This window comes from Monodelphis domestica, chromosome 4 (assembly GCF_027887165.1).
Source record: "Monodelphis domestica isolate mMonDom1 chromosome 4, mMonDom1.pri, whole genome shotgun sequence".
In the NCBI taxonomy this organism is placed as follows: Eukaryota; Metazoa; Chordata; class Mammalia; order Didelphimorphia; family Didelphidae; genus Monodelphis; species Monodelphis domestica.
In genome coordinates, this window is record NC_077230.1 from 175110502 (window position 1) to 175124412 (window position 13911).

Sequence of the window (13911 nt, forward strand, 5' to 3'; positions counted from 1 at the left end):
ACCACTTCATCGCATATTTAGAGTCTGATGACATAGTGCTTTGTACACTGAATTTGTGTTGTGTGTGTGTCTGTCCAATCAAGTCCAATTGTTGCTTTAAAAGCTCGTTCTGCCTCTTTCCTTCCTCTGAGTTGGAAGTTGATCTGCTTCACTGATAGTTATAAAGTGCCTATAGTAATTATAAAGTGACATGCCTTAAAGTGATAAAAAGAGGTTAGCTAAACATACAATAAAAAAGTAATCTTTATTATTTTGGCGCATTTGTAATGTTGCTTAGCATCATTTAGGGTAATAGTAGCATTTTCCTGCATGCAGTTCACAAATACAGTTTATTTAAGTAGTTTTAAGGGGGAAGGGGGAGGAAGGAGTCTACAGTTTGTGTAAGAAATACAAAATGTTCTGATGTGACTGATCATACAAGTTTACTATTTGGTTCTTGTGAAAAAGAAAATATGGTGGAACCCATATTATATTTCAGACAGTTCAAGTGCTGCATGTCTCCAAAGGAATAGAAAGAATGGAAGGGTAAAGATTAGAACCAAAGGGAATGACCACCTTAAACTGTCAATGCAGGCAGTACCAGAAATTTCCAACAAAAATGCACACCTTTTTAAAATGTCAAAGTATAATGTGGAAGCAACTTGTGAACTCATTGTTTCTTTTAAAATTTAAAGAATCTAACAATTGCAAATATAATTTTTGAAAAAGCAGAAATCTACAACTACCCGTTCTTTTTCATTTCCCATCTAGCAAATTTCTTCTGTGAGAAAGTGCTATGGACAGAAAGTAAGAAAAGTGACTATGACATCAACCTGAAGTTAAGTTTCATTTCTTGTTTTATGTACATAATGCTGAAAAATAAAATGAAATGTTTTTTTTACATTATTTATATTTGGTTATAAAATTCTAAACACATTTATAAGAGGTTAAGCAGTTTGTATCATGTCTGTACAGTCTGGCTATACACCATAAGTTATTTACTTAAAATTTAAAAATACAAACCCCAAAGCTCTTAAAGTGCTGCAAACTATTGCTTAATGACTTAAAGGAATGAGTTCTGTTGGACTAGTTCCATGACTTTACCACTGATTTGTGGTTTCTCACGTAGGAGATTCTCAACAGTGGAAAGAGCAGGATACAGTGGCATAGGCAATATAAACATGCATTGATAGCATCCAAACTATCTCTAATGGTACAGAATACATTATATTACCTGTTGAAAGCTTGCACTCTACACTTCTTGTGGTACATATTTGATGCAATAAATACTGTGCTCTGGTCATTATTTGTTTGCTCAAACATGCACCACAGAGTAAAATGTCTATTTACATAACACAGGGCATTTTGTTAACACGTACATGTCAACCTTGTTGAGAGCTGAAGATGGCTAAACAAAGTACAGGATTAAGCAGAACTTTATAAAGGGTTCTTTTGGTCAATTCTTTTATTTTTCCCCAGGGGCTGCCTCATTATGTAATTCTGTGTTCTGTTTTACACGATAAAGAAAAACATAACATTTGTGACTCCAGACGTGTGTATGAAGTTTGCACCTACTGAGATATAATGGCCTGCCTAAAAAAAAAAATGATCCACTTAATTATGTTCTTGGATGGGGATGGGGGAGGCTTTCTGGGTATAAAAAGACTTATCTGGCTTTGATCAAACACAATCAGATAAGCACCTCCAATTTATTACCCAACTCCCATCCCAGAAACACTGAAATAATTTAAAATTCCATTGGTGTCCTTGTATCTTTTTCTCATGCATGATCTTTAAGTGCAGCATGCCTTCATGCAAACCATTTCTCTGTATATAGCAGAGGATCCATAGGGTAGAACCCTCAGAGGTCATACCTGTAATGTAGTTCTTAACCCCATTTCCCAACATAAACCCCATTTACAAAAATAGTCACATATAACAGTCACATATAATAAACAACATATGAATTAAAAAAAAGATGAATTCCACTAACAGATCTTGTAAAAATATGACAAATGTGGCAGTTGAGATGCAAACAGTGGATACAATTACTATACTAAAGTACTTTATGTTACCCCCCCCACCCAAAATTTTAGGTTTGCACCCCCTTTTAAACTGGTCCCTACAGTCTGAGTAGCCATTTGTCTCTTCTCTTCAGCAGTGTCAGCTGGTAGTGAGAACAGTAACCTCTTGTCAAGGCGGTCTCCCCTTTATGCAGAGTCACAGTTTGCTGACGAGGGGTCACTGTCTTATTATAGGCACTGACCTTAGAGTATATTTTTGTAAAAACAGTCAGTTTGGCATAGACCTCCTACTGGAGTCCTGTTGACAAAAATACATTACCTTCCTAGGCTGTAAACAATTTGTCACACAATCATTTTTAGTTGCTTTCATTTACTTTCCTTTGGCCTTGTCATCTTTGTCTTCTCTCTCATGTTTCTCCAGGATTGGTTTTGTTACCCGGTCATAGGAAGGTGGGCAAGCCGCTGTGGACATGGTCAGATCTGTTTTTTCTGTGATAGAGTTTTCAATAAGAATGTCATCTTTCACCAGTAGATTTGCCCCACCTTTGATTTTGTTTTTGTTATAAGTAAATGAGGCTTGTTTTACCGTTCGCTTTAAAAGGTGACGTCTGTAAGCCCGCTGAATGATAACAGCAGATACTTCTTCTTGCTTTCGCTTCAGTGTCGTGGTGATTGGCTCATAGGAAGCCTTGGAAGGATTAGAAGCCATGAACCTCTCTTCCATCTGTATTCGGAGAGCATCCATCTCTCCACTCTCACCCAAGACACGCTTTGTAAAAGCAAATAAGATGTCAAGGCAGTGAATTCGGTCCCCGCTTACCATGGGCAGATCCATGGCAATAAGCTGAATTTTGTTTGGTTGTGGTAAATTGAGAGGTGGATCCAGTGCAGCTGCAAACTGAGAAAGTTTTTCAAATTCCATGAATTGGGTTGCATCTGGATCAAACTTCTCCCAAACCTCATAGAACATCTCAAAGTCATCTTCACTCAGTGGCTCAGCACTTTCTTCAGTAGCAACACTGAAGTTCTCCAGGATTACAGCGATGTACATGTTTACCACCACCAGGAATGAGATGATGATGTAACTAACAAAAAAGAAAATCCCAACAGAGGGGTTGCCACAATCTCCTTTGACTGAGCTTCCAGGGTGAACTTTTTGAGGGTCACAGTCTGGGGGTCCACTGTTAAGAATGGGTGCAAGCAAACCATCCCAACCAGCTGATGTGGTAATTTGGAAGAGGCAGATCATGCTGTTGCCAAAGGTCTCAAAGTTGAACATGTCATCGATTCCAACTTCCCTCTTGACATAGGCAAAGTTGGACATTCCAAAGATGGCATAGATAAACATGACCAGGAAGAGCAGGAGCCCGATGTTAAACAGAGCAGGGAGGGACATCATCAAAGCAAAGAGAAGTGTACGGATACCCTTCGCTCCTTTGATAAGACGGAGGATTCGTCCAATCCTGGCAAGACGGATTACACGGAATAGGGTAGGGGACACAAAATATTTTTCTATCAGCTCTGCTAGAAACATACCTGTTAAAAATTAAAAATGAAGGGAAAATATTATCAATATAAGAATTCTTTTTTTAAAATCTCTGTTTAAAGATACAAAAGAATAACCAAGCTGGTTATTAATATTTATTAATACAACTTCAAATTTGGTTTAATTTTAAACAGGTGAATACATTTTAAAAATCATTTATTTAGCATTTGAATTGAATTAGAGCTAGTAAGAATTTTGTCATCAAATCTGATCCCCTCATTTTATTAATTTATTAAGTGCCTAATATAGGTACAGCCCATAGGAGGGCTTGCTTATGGATAGAATTATCCATGCCATGTGTCGGATTTAGGGAAACATAGAAAGAACAAATGCTATATGAAGATTGAAATTTCCTAAACTTTCAGTTGAGTTATAAGTAGAGTATGTTGATATTCTTATATAGTTTTGATGTTTATAATGTTAACTCCATAAAGTGTGAACTACCTTTCATCACAAAAATAACTCCTGGAAGGCCAATTTGATTAGATGTTGTCACGCCTCACTAAATTATACTTACATTATGGGTAACAGGTTTAAGCAGCATTACCTAGGACAACCTCTGTAAGTGACTTGGAGCCTGGAAAGTAGATCTACTGGGAGGAACATTTCTCTAAAACATGCTCTAGGAAAAAAGCCCATTCTATATATTATTATCAACTGACACCCCAATTAAAAGGCACTAGATTGTTGACTCAGAGATTCACATCTCTGGGTTTGAATGAACTAAAATGAATATTGTAAACATTTGACAATTTCTAAGGAAAAATATTTCTCAGAATTTGATTACTTCATGAGGTAGACAATTAAACCCAAGATAGCAGGATAAGAAATCTATTATTTAAATTAATTTTCTACTTATGTGTTTGGTAAATATAAATGTTTAAAATTAGAAAAAGAAGAATTACAGAAATGCCTTGGTTTTTTTTTCCTAGAAAAAAATATATTTCAGATATGGAGACAATATCACACTCTCAAGTCTACTCATAGGGTCCCTTGTATTTAAGGCTAAATATGAATCAAGGATGAATTTTTTCACCTATTTTTATTTATTCTATTCTTGATAATTTAGCCTTTCATCTTTATGAAGGCTAAAGTGAGATGAAACCAACTACTTCTTACCTACAATGGAGAGAATGACCACCACAAAATCAAAAATGTTCCATCCTATGGTGAAGTAGTAATGGCGGAGGGAGATCATCTTCAGTACACATTCTCCAGTGAAGAGGACTATGAACACAAGGTTAATCCGGGATAGAATGCTAGTCATTTCATCACTCTGATCATCAGTCTCCACCATCATGGTAACCATATTAAGACAGATGAGAATCATGATGCTGATATCAAATACTTGTCTGGTTACAAAATCAAAGACCATTCCCTGGAATTTGTTCTGAAGAGAAGAAATTACTTTAGTAATCATGCCTTGCATGTATGTATCAATACTGAAGCGCTATTTTTTCTTTTTACTACTGGTCCTAAGAAGCATGGAATAAAGGAGGCAGAATGATGTAGCAGAGCATTTTATCAGTTCTCAAAGAGCTACATTCTATTCCTGGCTCTATTATAATAAAAATAATGATAATAAAAATGACAATTAAAATGGTAATAATAAAATACAATAATGAAAATAATAGCTGACAATTTTGTAGCACTGGAGGATTGATAAAATGTTTTTTTTTCCATAATAATTGGGTACTACAGGTTATTATTCCAAATTATATATCTGAAAACAAGGTCAGAAAAATTAAAATTATTTACTAAAGGTTCCAAATTAGATCAGTGTCAGGGCAAGGATTTGTACCCAGGTCTCTTGAGACCAAGTCAGGCACTCTTCTATGATACCATGTTGCCTCACTTATTACTGTTTGGAATAACAAAAAACTTTATTTCTAAGGATTTGCCCTTGCTCTAAGATAAATGGCTTTCTTGATTACCAATTTTCAAGGTACCCCTCTTCCCTGATGTACTAGATGCATTTTTACTTTTACAAATTTTTTTACATTTTTACTTTGGCAAATTTATTCCCAGAAAGTAGGCTACCTAGTTCTTCACAGAAATGTAAGCCTTGTTAACTATTTATCAACAGCAACTGTAACTGTAATGAAAGCTCACTTTTAAGTCATGCTTTGTATGTCTACCTTCTACTGAAGTCCTTACTGTGAGAAGTCATGGAGACGATCTCAGATTCTCAAAGGGCTGACTTTGGTGCAAGCTTTGCCACATCCTCTCAAACTGGAAAGGCGTCCAGTATGACCTTAGTGGTGAACTTTTTGTCTCTTACCCAAGAATTAGTTTAAGTTCAGAGAGGCTTATCATAGCAGTTCTTCAGCGCTGTCTACTAAGTTGTTTCTTGTATTAATAGGAAATACCCATAGTAATAGAAACCAAGAGGATTTGAAAAATTTACAGTCTGCAAAATGTTCTTGTTACAGGAATTCTGTATTGATCAAGTGCTTACAACGTGCCAAGAACTGTGTTGTAACATATGCAGTGTGTCATATGAATATAAGTTTTTAGAAGTGGTTTCTGGATTTTTATCCACCACCAATAGCACCCATGTGCTCTTTTAAAGTAAATAGTACAAGTATTATCACCCCAGTCCTACAGACAAAGAAACTAGACAGAGTGGTTATGTAACTTGGAGAACACAATGCAGTAAGTAGAAGAATCATGATTTAAAATCCTGTATTTTGATTTCAAGTCTAATGTTCTTTAGGGCATACTACTTTGCTTACTATTGATTTCTAAAGTCATCTAAAATCACTCTAAGTTCATATATAAGAAGCCCAAAGGAAAGAGCATTTGTTTGGGAGTCAAAAGGTATGTCTTGGTTCTACTTAGTTGCTTAACCATGGCTAAGTCATTTAAACTCCCTTAGCCCCAGATCAATTTGTAAAATGGGAATTATCTTGCAGGGTTGTTGTGAGCAGAGGTTTAAATAGATTAGGTATATTGACACAGTGCTTAGTGTGCAAGACTTGCGAGTCAGGAAGATGTAGATTCAAATCTCCTTTCTCAAGTTGTGTGAGCCTGGGCAAATATCTTTCCTGAGCCTCAGTTTCTCATCTTTAAAATGGGGATAATGATAGCACCTACTTTAAGGGTTGTTGTGAGGACCAAGCAAAATAATATAATGTAAAATATTTTGTAAATGTTAAAGAACTATATAAAATGTTAGCTATGATTGGAATGTTTTGCTGAACTGATTGCCATAGCATGCATAAAAAGATATATAAATGTGAATTGCCAATAGTGGTCACTGAACCAGCACCAGTAGCATTTTTGTGTCTAACATGACAATTAGAATAGATTTGTAATCTGGTTATAAATTGCTTGAGAGCAGGACTGTTTCTTCTCTTTATATATATATATATATATATATATATATATATATATATATATATATATATATATATCCTCCCAAAGTACCAAGCAATTTTCATCACACAGCAAGTCTCATATAATTATCCTTGATATTGGGGAAACTACTTTAATTTGGAATTGTCTGATAGTAACCTTCCACTCAATCTCTATTTAGATGCCTTACTGTGATATAGAAGGTGAGCTTGAGATCTCAAGGACAATACCAAGAGAATTCAAGCCCTATCAGGACCTAACAAGCTCAAAAGGGCAGAGAAGGATAACTGTAGTTTTGTTCCCACAGCTCCAGCCTGACTAAATATCAAGTCTCAGCACCATTTTGGCTGGAGATAATGTATTTTTTAGCTGCAGTTACTTCTTAATGATGGTGCACTAAGGCATAGAAGATTTGTTATCTGAATTGATGGGAGAAAGTGACCATACCAATGAAATCTTGTCTTCTAAAAAAATTCAAGTTTAAGTAACATTATATTTACAGTGCTATGAAAAAACATCTTTTAATTTATCTGTTTGCATAAAAGTCATAGCATAGCTTACCCCTGGCCTTGGTATTGGCTTTTGTGGTTTCTTGGACCCCAATTTTTTCATTGCATTGTAGTATTTCTTCTGTTCCTCTGTCATGAAGATGTCTTGGCCTCCAAAGTATAGAAATGAAATAAAAAATTGGTTAATATTGTCTCTTTATGGTTTAATCCTTGAAACATGGATTTACAATTGGAAGACTATGAAAAAGGAAGTAGAAGTAGAAAATGTAAAAGTAAACATAGGCTTTTCCTTGAGGTTTAAAAGTTTCAGGTATTAATATTGCCCCCGAATGCCATGTTAGAATTTGTCTGTAAAGTCTGTGAAAAGTAATTTCTTGGGATAAGACAATATCTAGTTATTTTTTCTTTTTCCCATAAATATATCCAAAAGCTCAAGAGAATATTTCTTTTACCTTAGATAAAATAAGCTATAGTTTTGTGTTTTTCTAACACTTGGTTCTAGAGTCATAGAATTTTTACATATGCTCACACTACAGACTTCTCTGCCTCCTAAAATATAAGATGAAAGGGCCCGAGGAATGCTTTTCAATGCTCCCAGTATTCAGGAACAAAGAAGAATTTATTTAAAAACAAAAATCATCTGGGCTGTCAAAATGAAAATGAACTTAAAACATCTGAAGACAAAAAGATGAATCCTCAATTTTGACAGGAAATGGAAGAATGGAAGAATGTCACACAGAGGAGGGAGGGAAGAACCACTAAAAATCTGGTACTAGAAACATCTCCCAAATAAATTCGAGGCTCTTTCCAAGAAGAAGGGAACTAAAGGCTAAGAGGAAGCAGATATTTGATCTCAGGGCAAAGATAAAACAGATTCATCAGCACTAGCAGTTTTCCATCAACCAGTAGAGTGGGAGTTGTATACAAGAAGGTATACAAGACTTGATAGAGATCTTCCTAAGACTTACCACGCCTGATTATTCTCAGCTCCAAGTGAGATACAGATGATATTGCCAAAAGGGAACTAGAAAGCTCTAACAAAGGTGTCACAGTTTTACATAGCAGATGCCTAAGAAATGTTTATGGATTGATTGTGCAAGAAGCTCAAGACTACAGAGGAAGAAGAGATGGTGTCTTCATTATTGTTATCCATTGAATGCAAGGAATTCAAGAGAGAAAATTAGGTTTCAAAAGAGAATATTTGGTTAAGAAGATGGTATCCATCTGAAAGACAAGTAGATGGCTCAGTGGATTAAGAACCAGGCCTAGATTTGGGAGGTATTGGGTTCAAATATGGTTTAACACATTTCCTAGCTGTGTGACCCTAGGCAAGTCATTTAACACCCATTACGTGGCTTTTATCCCTTTTATACATTGGAATCAATACACAGTATTGAAATAAGATAGAAGGTAAGGGTTAAAAAAAAAGAAAGAAAGAAAAGCTTTGGAATACCCAGAAGTCCATAGGAGACAAAATCTAAGAAAGGAACGAGTAATGAAATCCATGGTCTCACATCAGCAACATATAAGATGGAGTTGATCTTTCAAATATAGAGAATAGAATCAAAATTCCATAAGGCACATGGCCTAGAGCAGTGGTATCAAACTTAAATAGAAACAGAGACCATGAATCTATTTAGAAGAATTCTTAGACAGCATATTAAATTACTTTTTTTTAAACCCTGACCTTCAGTCTTGGAACCAATTGGTTCCAAGTCAGAAGAGCAGTAAGTGCTAAGCAATGGGGGTTAAGTGACTTGCACAGGGTCACACAACTAGGAAGTATCTGAGGCCAGATTTGAACCCAGGACTTCCCATCTCTGGGCCTGATTCTCAATCCACTGTGCAGCCCAGCTGCTTACTTAAATTACTTTTAAATTTAAATTTTTTCTTTGTTTAATTATAACTTATTGTAAAAAGATTATGAATTACATCTTAATTTGGTTTAAGCCACATTCAGGAGGGTTGTGGGTTTTATGCAGGCCTGTTTTTTGACACCTCTGGCCTAAAGGATTTTGAGAAAGGATACAGAAATTTTTGAGAACTTTACTGATGCAAAGATGGCTCCTCTATTTTCTGCCACCATATCAATATGAAAAGTTGAGGATGGAGGTTACAAGCCTGGGCCAGATGCATCATACAGTAGTACTAGAAGATGACAGTTATCTGGCTATCTACCAGAACTCACTCTGTCTGCTAAAAACAGAGTGCTAGTAAGTTGCTGATTTGCTTTAATGATAATGCCATATTTCAAAAAGTGAAGGGGAAATTATATTCTTGGTCAGATAATTCTTAATGCTGGGGAGGAGCTGTTTGGTGAAGTGAAAATAATGGAGTAAGTTCAATTCAACAGAACTGAAATGGTGTGCTTCAAGGATCTTCTAATTTACTTGGAGGAGACAATGTGAATACCAATATGAAATACATACAAACACATATATAAAGATGTAACATATATGTATGTCTGTAAATATATGTAAATAAAATGTAATTATATATACATGTAAATACACCCACATATGTATATATATATATATGTATGTATGTATGTATGTATATATAATTAGCTAATTAAGGCCAGGGACCCAGTCTTAGAGTCAGGAAAAACCTGGGGTTGAGTCCCACCACTGAAATCTATTGGATGTGTTATCCTAGCGAATGCATTTCACTTCTTCATTCCTTTGACAACTTTCAAAGGCTTTACGTTATAAAAGATCCACTTTAGTTAAGGAAGTGTCTCCCCCACCCAGCTTTATATACTAATGGGTTCCCCAAAAGTAAATGCAAAGTGATGTTGTATTGGGGTAAGCAAAGCCTCAGCATAAATAGGGAAAGTAAGAAGAGTGGATTTTGGGGAAAAAGATAATTAGTTACATTTTGGACATGTTGAATTTGAGAGGTCTATGGAATATCATGGGGCAGATGTCTAGCAGGCAGTTAGTGTCAGGACTGGAGTCAGGAGGGTGATGAAAGCTGATTATGTAGGTTTGAGAGTTGATAAATCACTTAGAGGGCTATAAACCAATGGACATTAAGTGATAACTATGTCCAAGGCACTGTTATTAGGCTTTAGGGTTCGAAATACAAAAAAAAAATCATTTACTCTCAAGGCAGTTTCATCTGATGATGGCAACAAATACACACACATCTTTACACATACTAAATGTAAGAAGAATAAATAGATAGATGAGATTATCACAAAAAACCTGAAATGATTTATATGAAGTGATGCAAAGTGAAGTGAACAGAACAAGGAGAATATTGTACCAAGTAACAATAGTCTGTGATGACCAACTGTGAATGATTTAGCTATTATCAGCAAGGCAAGGATTCAGGACAACTCCAAGGGACTTATGGCTGACCATTGCTTTAGAAGAAACAGATGAAGTTTCAATGCAGATTGAAGCAAGCCATTCTTCATTTTATTTCATCTATAAATTTGTCTCTAAATGTAAGCAGTATGTGTCTTCTTTCATAACATGATGAACATCAAAATATGCATTGTTTAGTAACTCATGTATAACTCTTATTCTATTACCTTCTATCTTGGGGAAAAAAGAGAAGCAGGAGAAAGGGGGAGAATATGGATCACAAAATGCCAGGAAACAATTATTAAAAATTGTACTGATAGGTTATCTGGAAAAAATAAAAATAAAAACGAATAAATACAAAGTAGCTGGTGAGGGTGCTAAATAAGGAAGACACTATTCCAGGCATGCTTGATATAGAGGCTATATAGACAGTAACTGAACCAATGAGAAATGAGGAGCTTTCTATTTTAGATAATCTTTTAGAGAAGAGAAGAATATCTGGTATAGTCTGATATGAATGTTAGATTTTGGAAGAACATATATCAAAAGATTCAAAGAAAGGATGGGTGGGAAGGACAGGTAAGAAGGACCCTATGCACTAAAGTTCTGCAGAAGAAGTTAGCTTAGGTAGTATAGGAAGCACTCAGAAATGAAATTTTTTTGACAGTTAAATGAGAAGCAATTTTGAGAAGAGAAATTAGAAACTATTTAAAATCGATGCACTGGAACTTAATCAATGCAGATCTAAAAAGTAATATAAAAGATTGGATTAAGGGAAGGTAATAAATTAAATATTTAAAGGTGTGGCATGATACTTGTGATAGAGGTTTCAAACCCTAGAGCTGGAGTTTACAGTCTGGGAAATTGATGGAGTCTCAGTCACGGGGGGGGGGACCCCAACAGATATTCTAGAATCTTGAGAGAGCAAGAGTTTCTATCAGAGAGAGTCAGTTGGTTCTCAATCCTAAAACAGCCTAAGGAAAGGTCTGGTCAAGACTTTGCTCCTGAGGAAAACTTACATCTTTCTCCTGGTGATTTGGACACTCTTCCCCCCACCAATTCCCAATTGAAGGGGCAGTTGGAGAAGACAGCCAAGCAGCTGACAAGATCACCTCACAGCTCCTGGTGCCCTGGGTCTGAACTGTGCCCATGGACCAAGACCAGGGCCATTCAAGCCTGAATCTCTCAGAGCCCAAGGCTGCCAAGGCCTGGGTTCCCCAACTTGAGGAGGGAGATAAGGGTAACTAGAATAGGGACACCTTTTTCCCTCTTCCCTCATAAAAACCCTTCTCACAGCCATTCCTTGTGTTATTCCCAAATTGATCAGTTAGAATAAAGTTTGTCGCCTTTCCCCAACTGACTCTAGTGTGAGTGGGAAACAGTTCCAGCTTGAGGGGGGAGGGTAACTCTCTCTCTCTGAGGAAAGATATTAGTAGTAGAGGGAAGTCAAGAGGCAGTTTGGGGTGAGCAGCTGAGGGGAGGCTTGAAGGGGGGAACTACTCACTCCCCCTCTCCTCTCCCTTGGCCAAGTTAAACAGCAGCTGTCTCCCCTGAACCCCGCTTTGAGAGGGGAGGTCTCTACTTTCCTCTCACTCTCTATACTGACAGAGTTGATGCTGGCACATCTTGGCACCCCAGATTTTCAAAAGAATCTTCATTATAGAAAAACTGTTAGTGACCAACTGTTAGTGTCACAAAACTGACAGTTGGAACTCTTCAGGCTGGTAGCCTTGTTGAGTGGCACTGCCTAAGAGTTACCAGACAGGATCAACAAAGACAGCTTAATTCCCAGTGGAGGAGAACAGGGACTACTAGAAAACATTCACCAACTGCCACTCTGTGACAGTTGGAATGCAGGGGAAAGAGAAACCATTTAAAAAAGGGCTGTGCTAGGGCAGCCAGCATATAGGATCTCCATCTTGGATCCTATATAGGCAATGCCTGAGATCTAACAATAGACATTTCTAACTGTTAGCTCCTGACAGTTAGAGACTGGGGAAAGAATAGACATAGAGATACAATAGCTCTATAACCAACTGAGCTAAAGAAAGGGCGGTGGAAAGAACAAATGATTATGTTGCAGCTACTGTTCTGATCTTCTGTGGTGGGAGTAGTGGCAATATATTAGAGCTACTGTGTTATCTACAACACAGTAGCTGGAAAAATTGAAAATGCCATTGGGACTGTGACCAACATAACAAGAGTTTGGACTCCAATCCCTATGGACATGACTTTTCTATAGCAAACTCTACCCCAACTGTATGTAGTTTTCTTGGCAATGCTGAACTCTCCAAATTACATCATATCTGGAGCCAACATAATTTTTCACAAGAAGGCAGTCAATACCCTTGTAATTGACAACAGACTAGAGGAGTTGTTTGGACAAATACCTATTTTAACTGAAAAATGCAGGACTACATGCTAAAGAAACAACAGAGCATGGGGAAGGGAACTGCAAGAATCCTGTCAATAGTACTAATCCTCTGAATGATCTGAAGGAAGCAGAGAACTACAAAAAATGCATGTGTGTGTGTGTGTGTGTGTGTGGGTGGGTGTGGGTGTGGGTGTGTATGAATGTGTGTGATAAGGGCTCTCATGTGGAAGAGGGATTTGTCTTATTCTGTGTACTCAACCCCCCCCAGCCCCCCCGTGTAATTAAGAAAAATAGGTACAATTTACAAAGAGGCAAATTCAGGTTTTATTTCAAGAAAAAATTTCTAATTACGAATTTCTAGAAAATTAATTTCCCAAAAGGAATAGGCAACTCCATGAAATGGCATATTCCTTTTTTGCTGGAAATCTTTAAAAAGACTGGATGAATGACCACTTGTCAGGCAGGCTAGAAGCCCTGAGTTGAAATCTGGCCTCAGACTGACTGTGTGACCCCAAGCATGTCAATTTAATCTCTTTAAACCACAACTTTTCCAGTTGTAAAATGTGGATACTAATAGTACCCCTACCCCAGGGTTATTGTGAGGATAAAACTAAATAAGATTTGTAAAGCACTTTGCAAACCTTAAAGCACCATATAGATGAAAGCTATGATTATTTTTATGATCATTATCATTATAATCTATAGACTAGATTAAGCAGACACTGGAGTTCTCTTCCACTCTGAAGTTCTGAAATGATCATTTTAGAACTAAACCACTAATATTGATTGATCTATTTTTGCAGATCAGGAA

The 13911-nt window shown here is 36.7% G+C and overlaps 1 protein-coding gene across 44 annotated transcripts in view; it reads right to left on the bottom strand.

Annotated features, from left to right (window-relative positions):
• Positions 1 to 225: 225 nt before the first annotated feature.
• LOC100016606 (sodium channel protein type 1 subunit alpha) overlaps positions 226 to 13911 on the bottom strand; it is a 248514-nt gene continuing 234828 nt past the window's right edge. For all 44 annotated transcript variants that reach the window (XM_056797257.1, XM_056797237.1, XM_056797250.1 and 41 more), the window contains 3 exons: positions 7468 to 7572; positions 4669 to 4939; positions 226 to 3539 (listed from right to left, as the gene is read on the bottom strand). In XM_056797257.1, the coding sequence (XP_056653235.1) occupies positions 2374 to 3539; positions 4669 to 4939; positions 7468 to 7572 (1542 nt within the window). In that variant the 3' untranslated portion in view covers positions 226 to 2373. The remainder of the gene's footprint in view (positions 3540 to 4668; positions 4940 to 7467; positions 7573 to 13911) is intronic.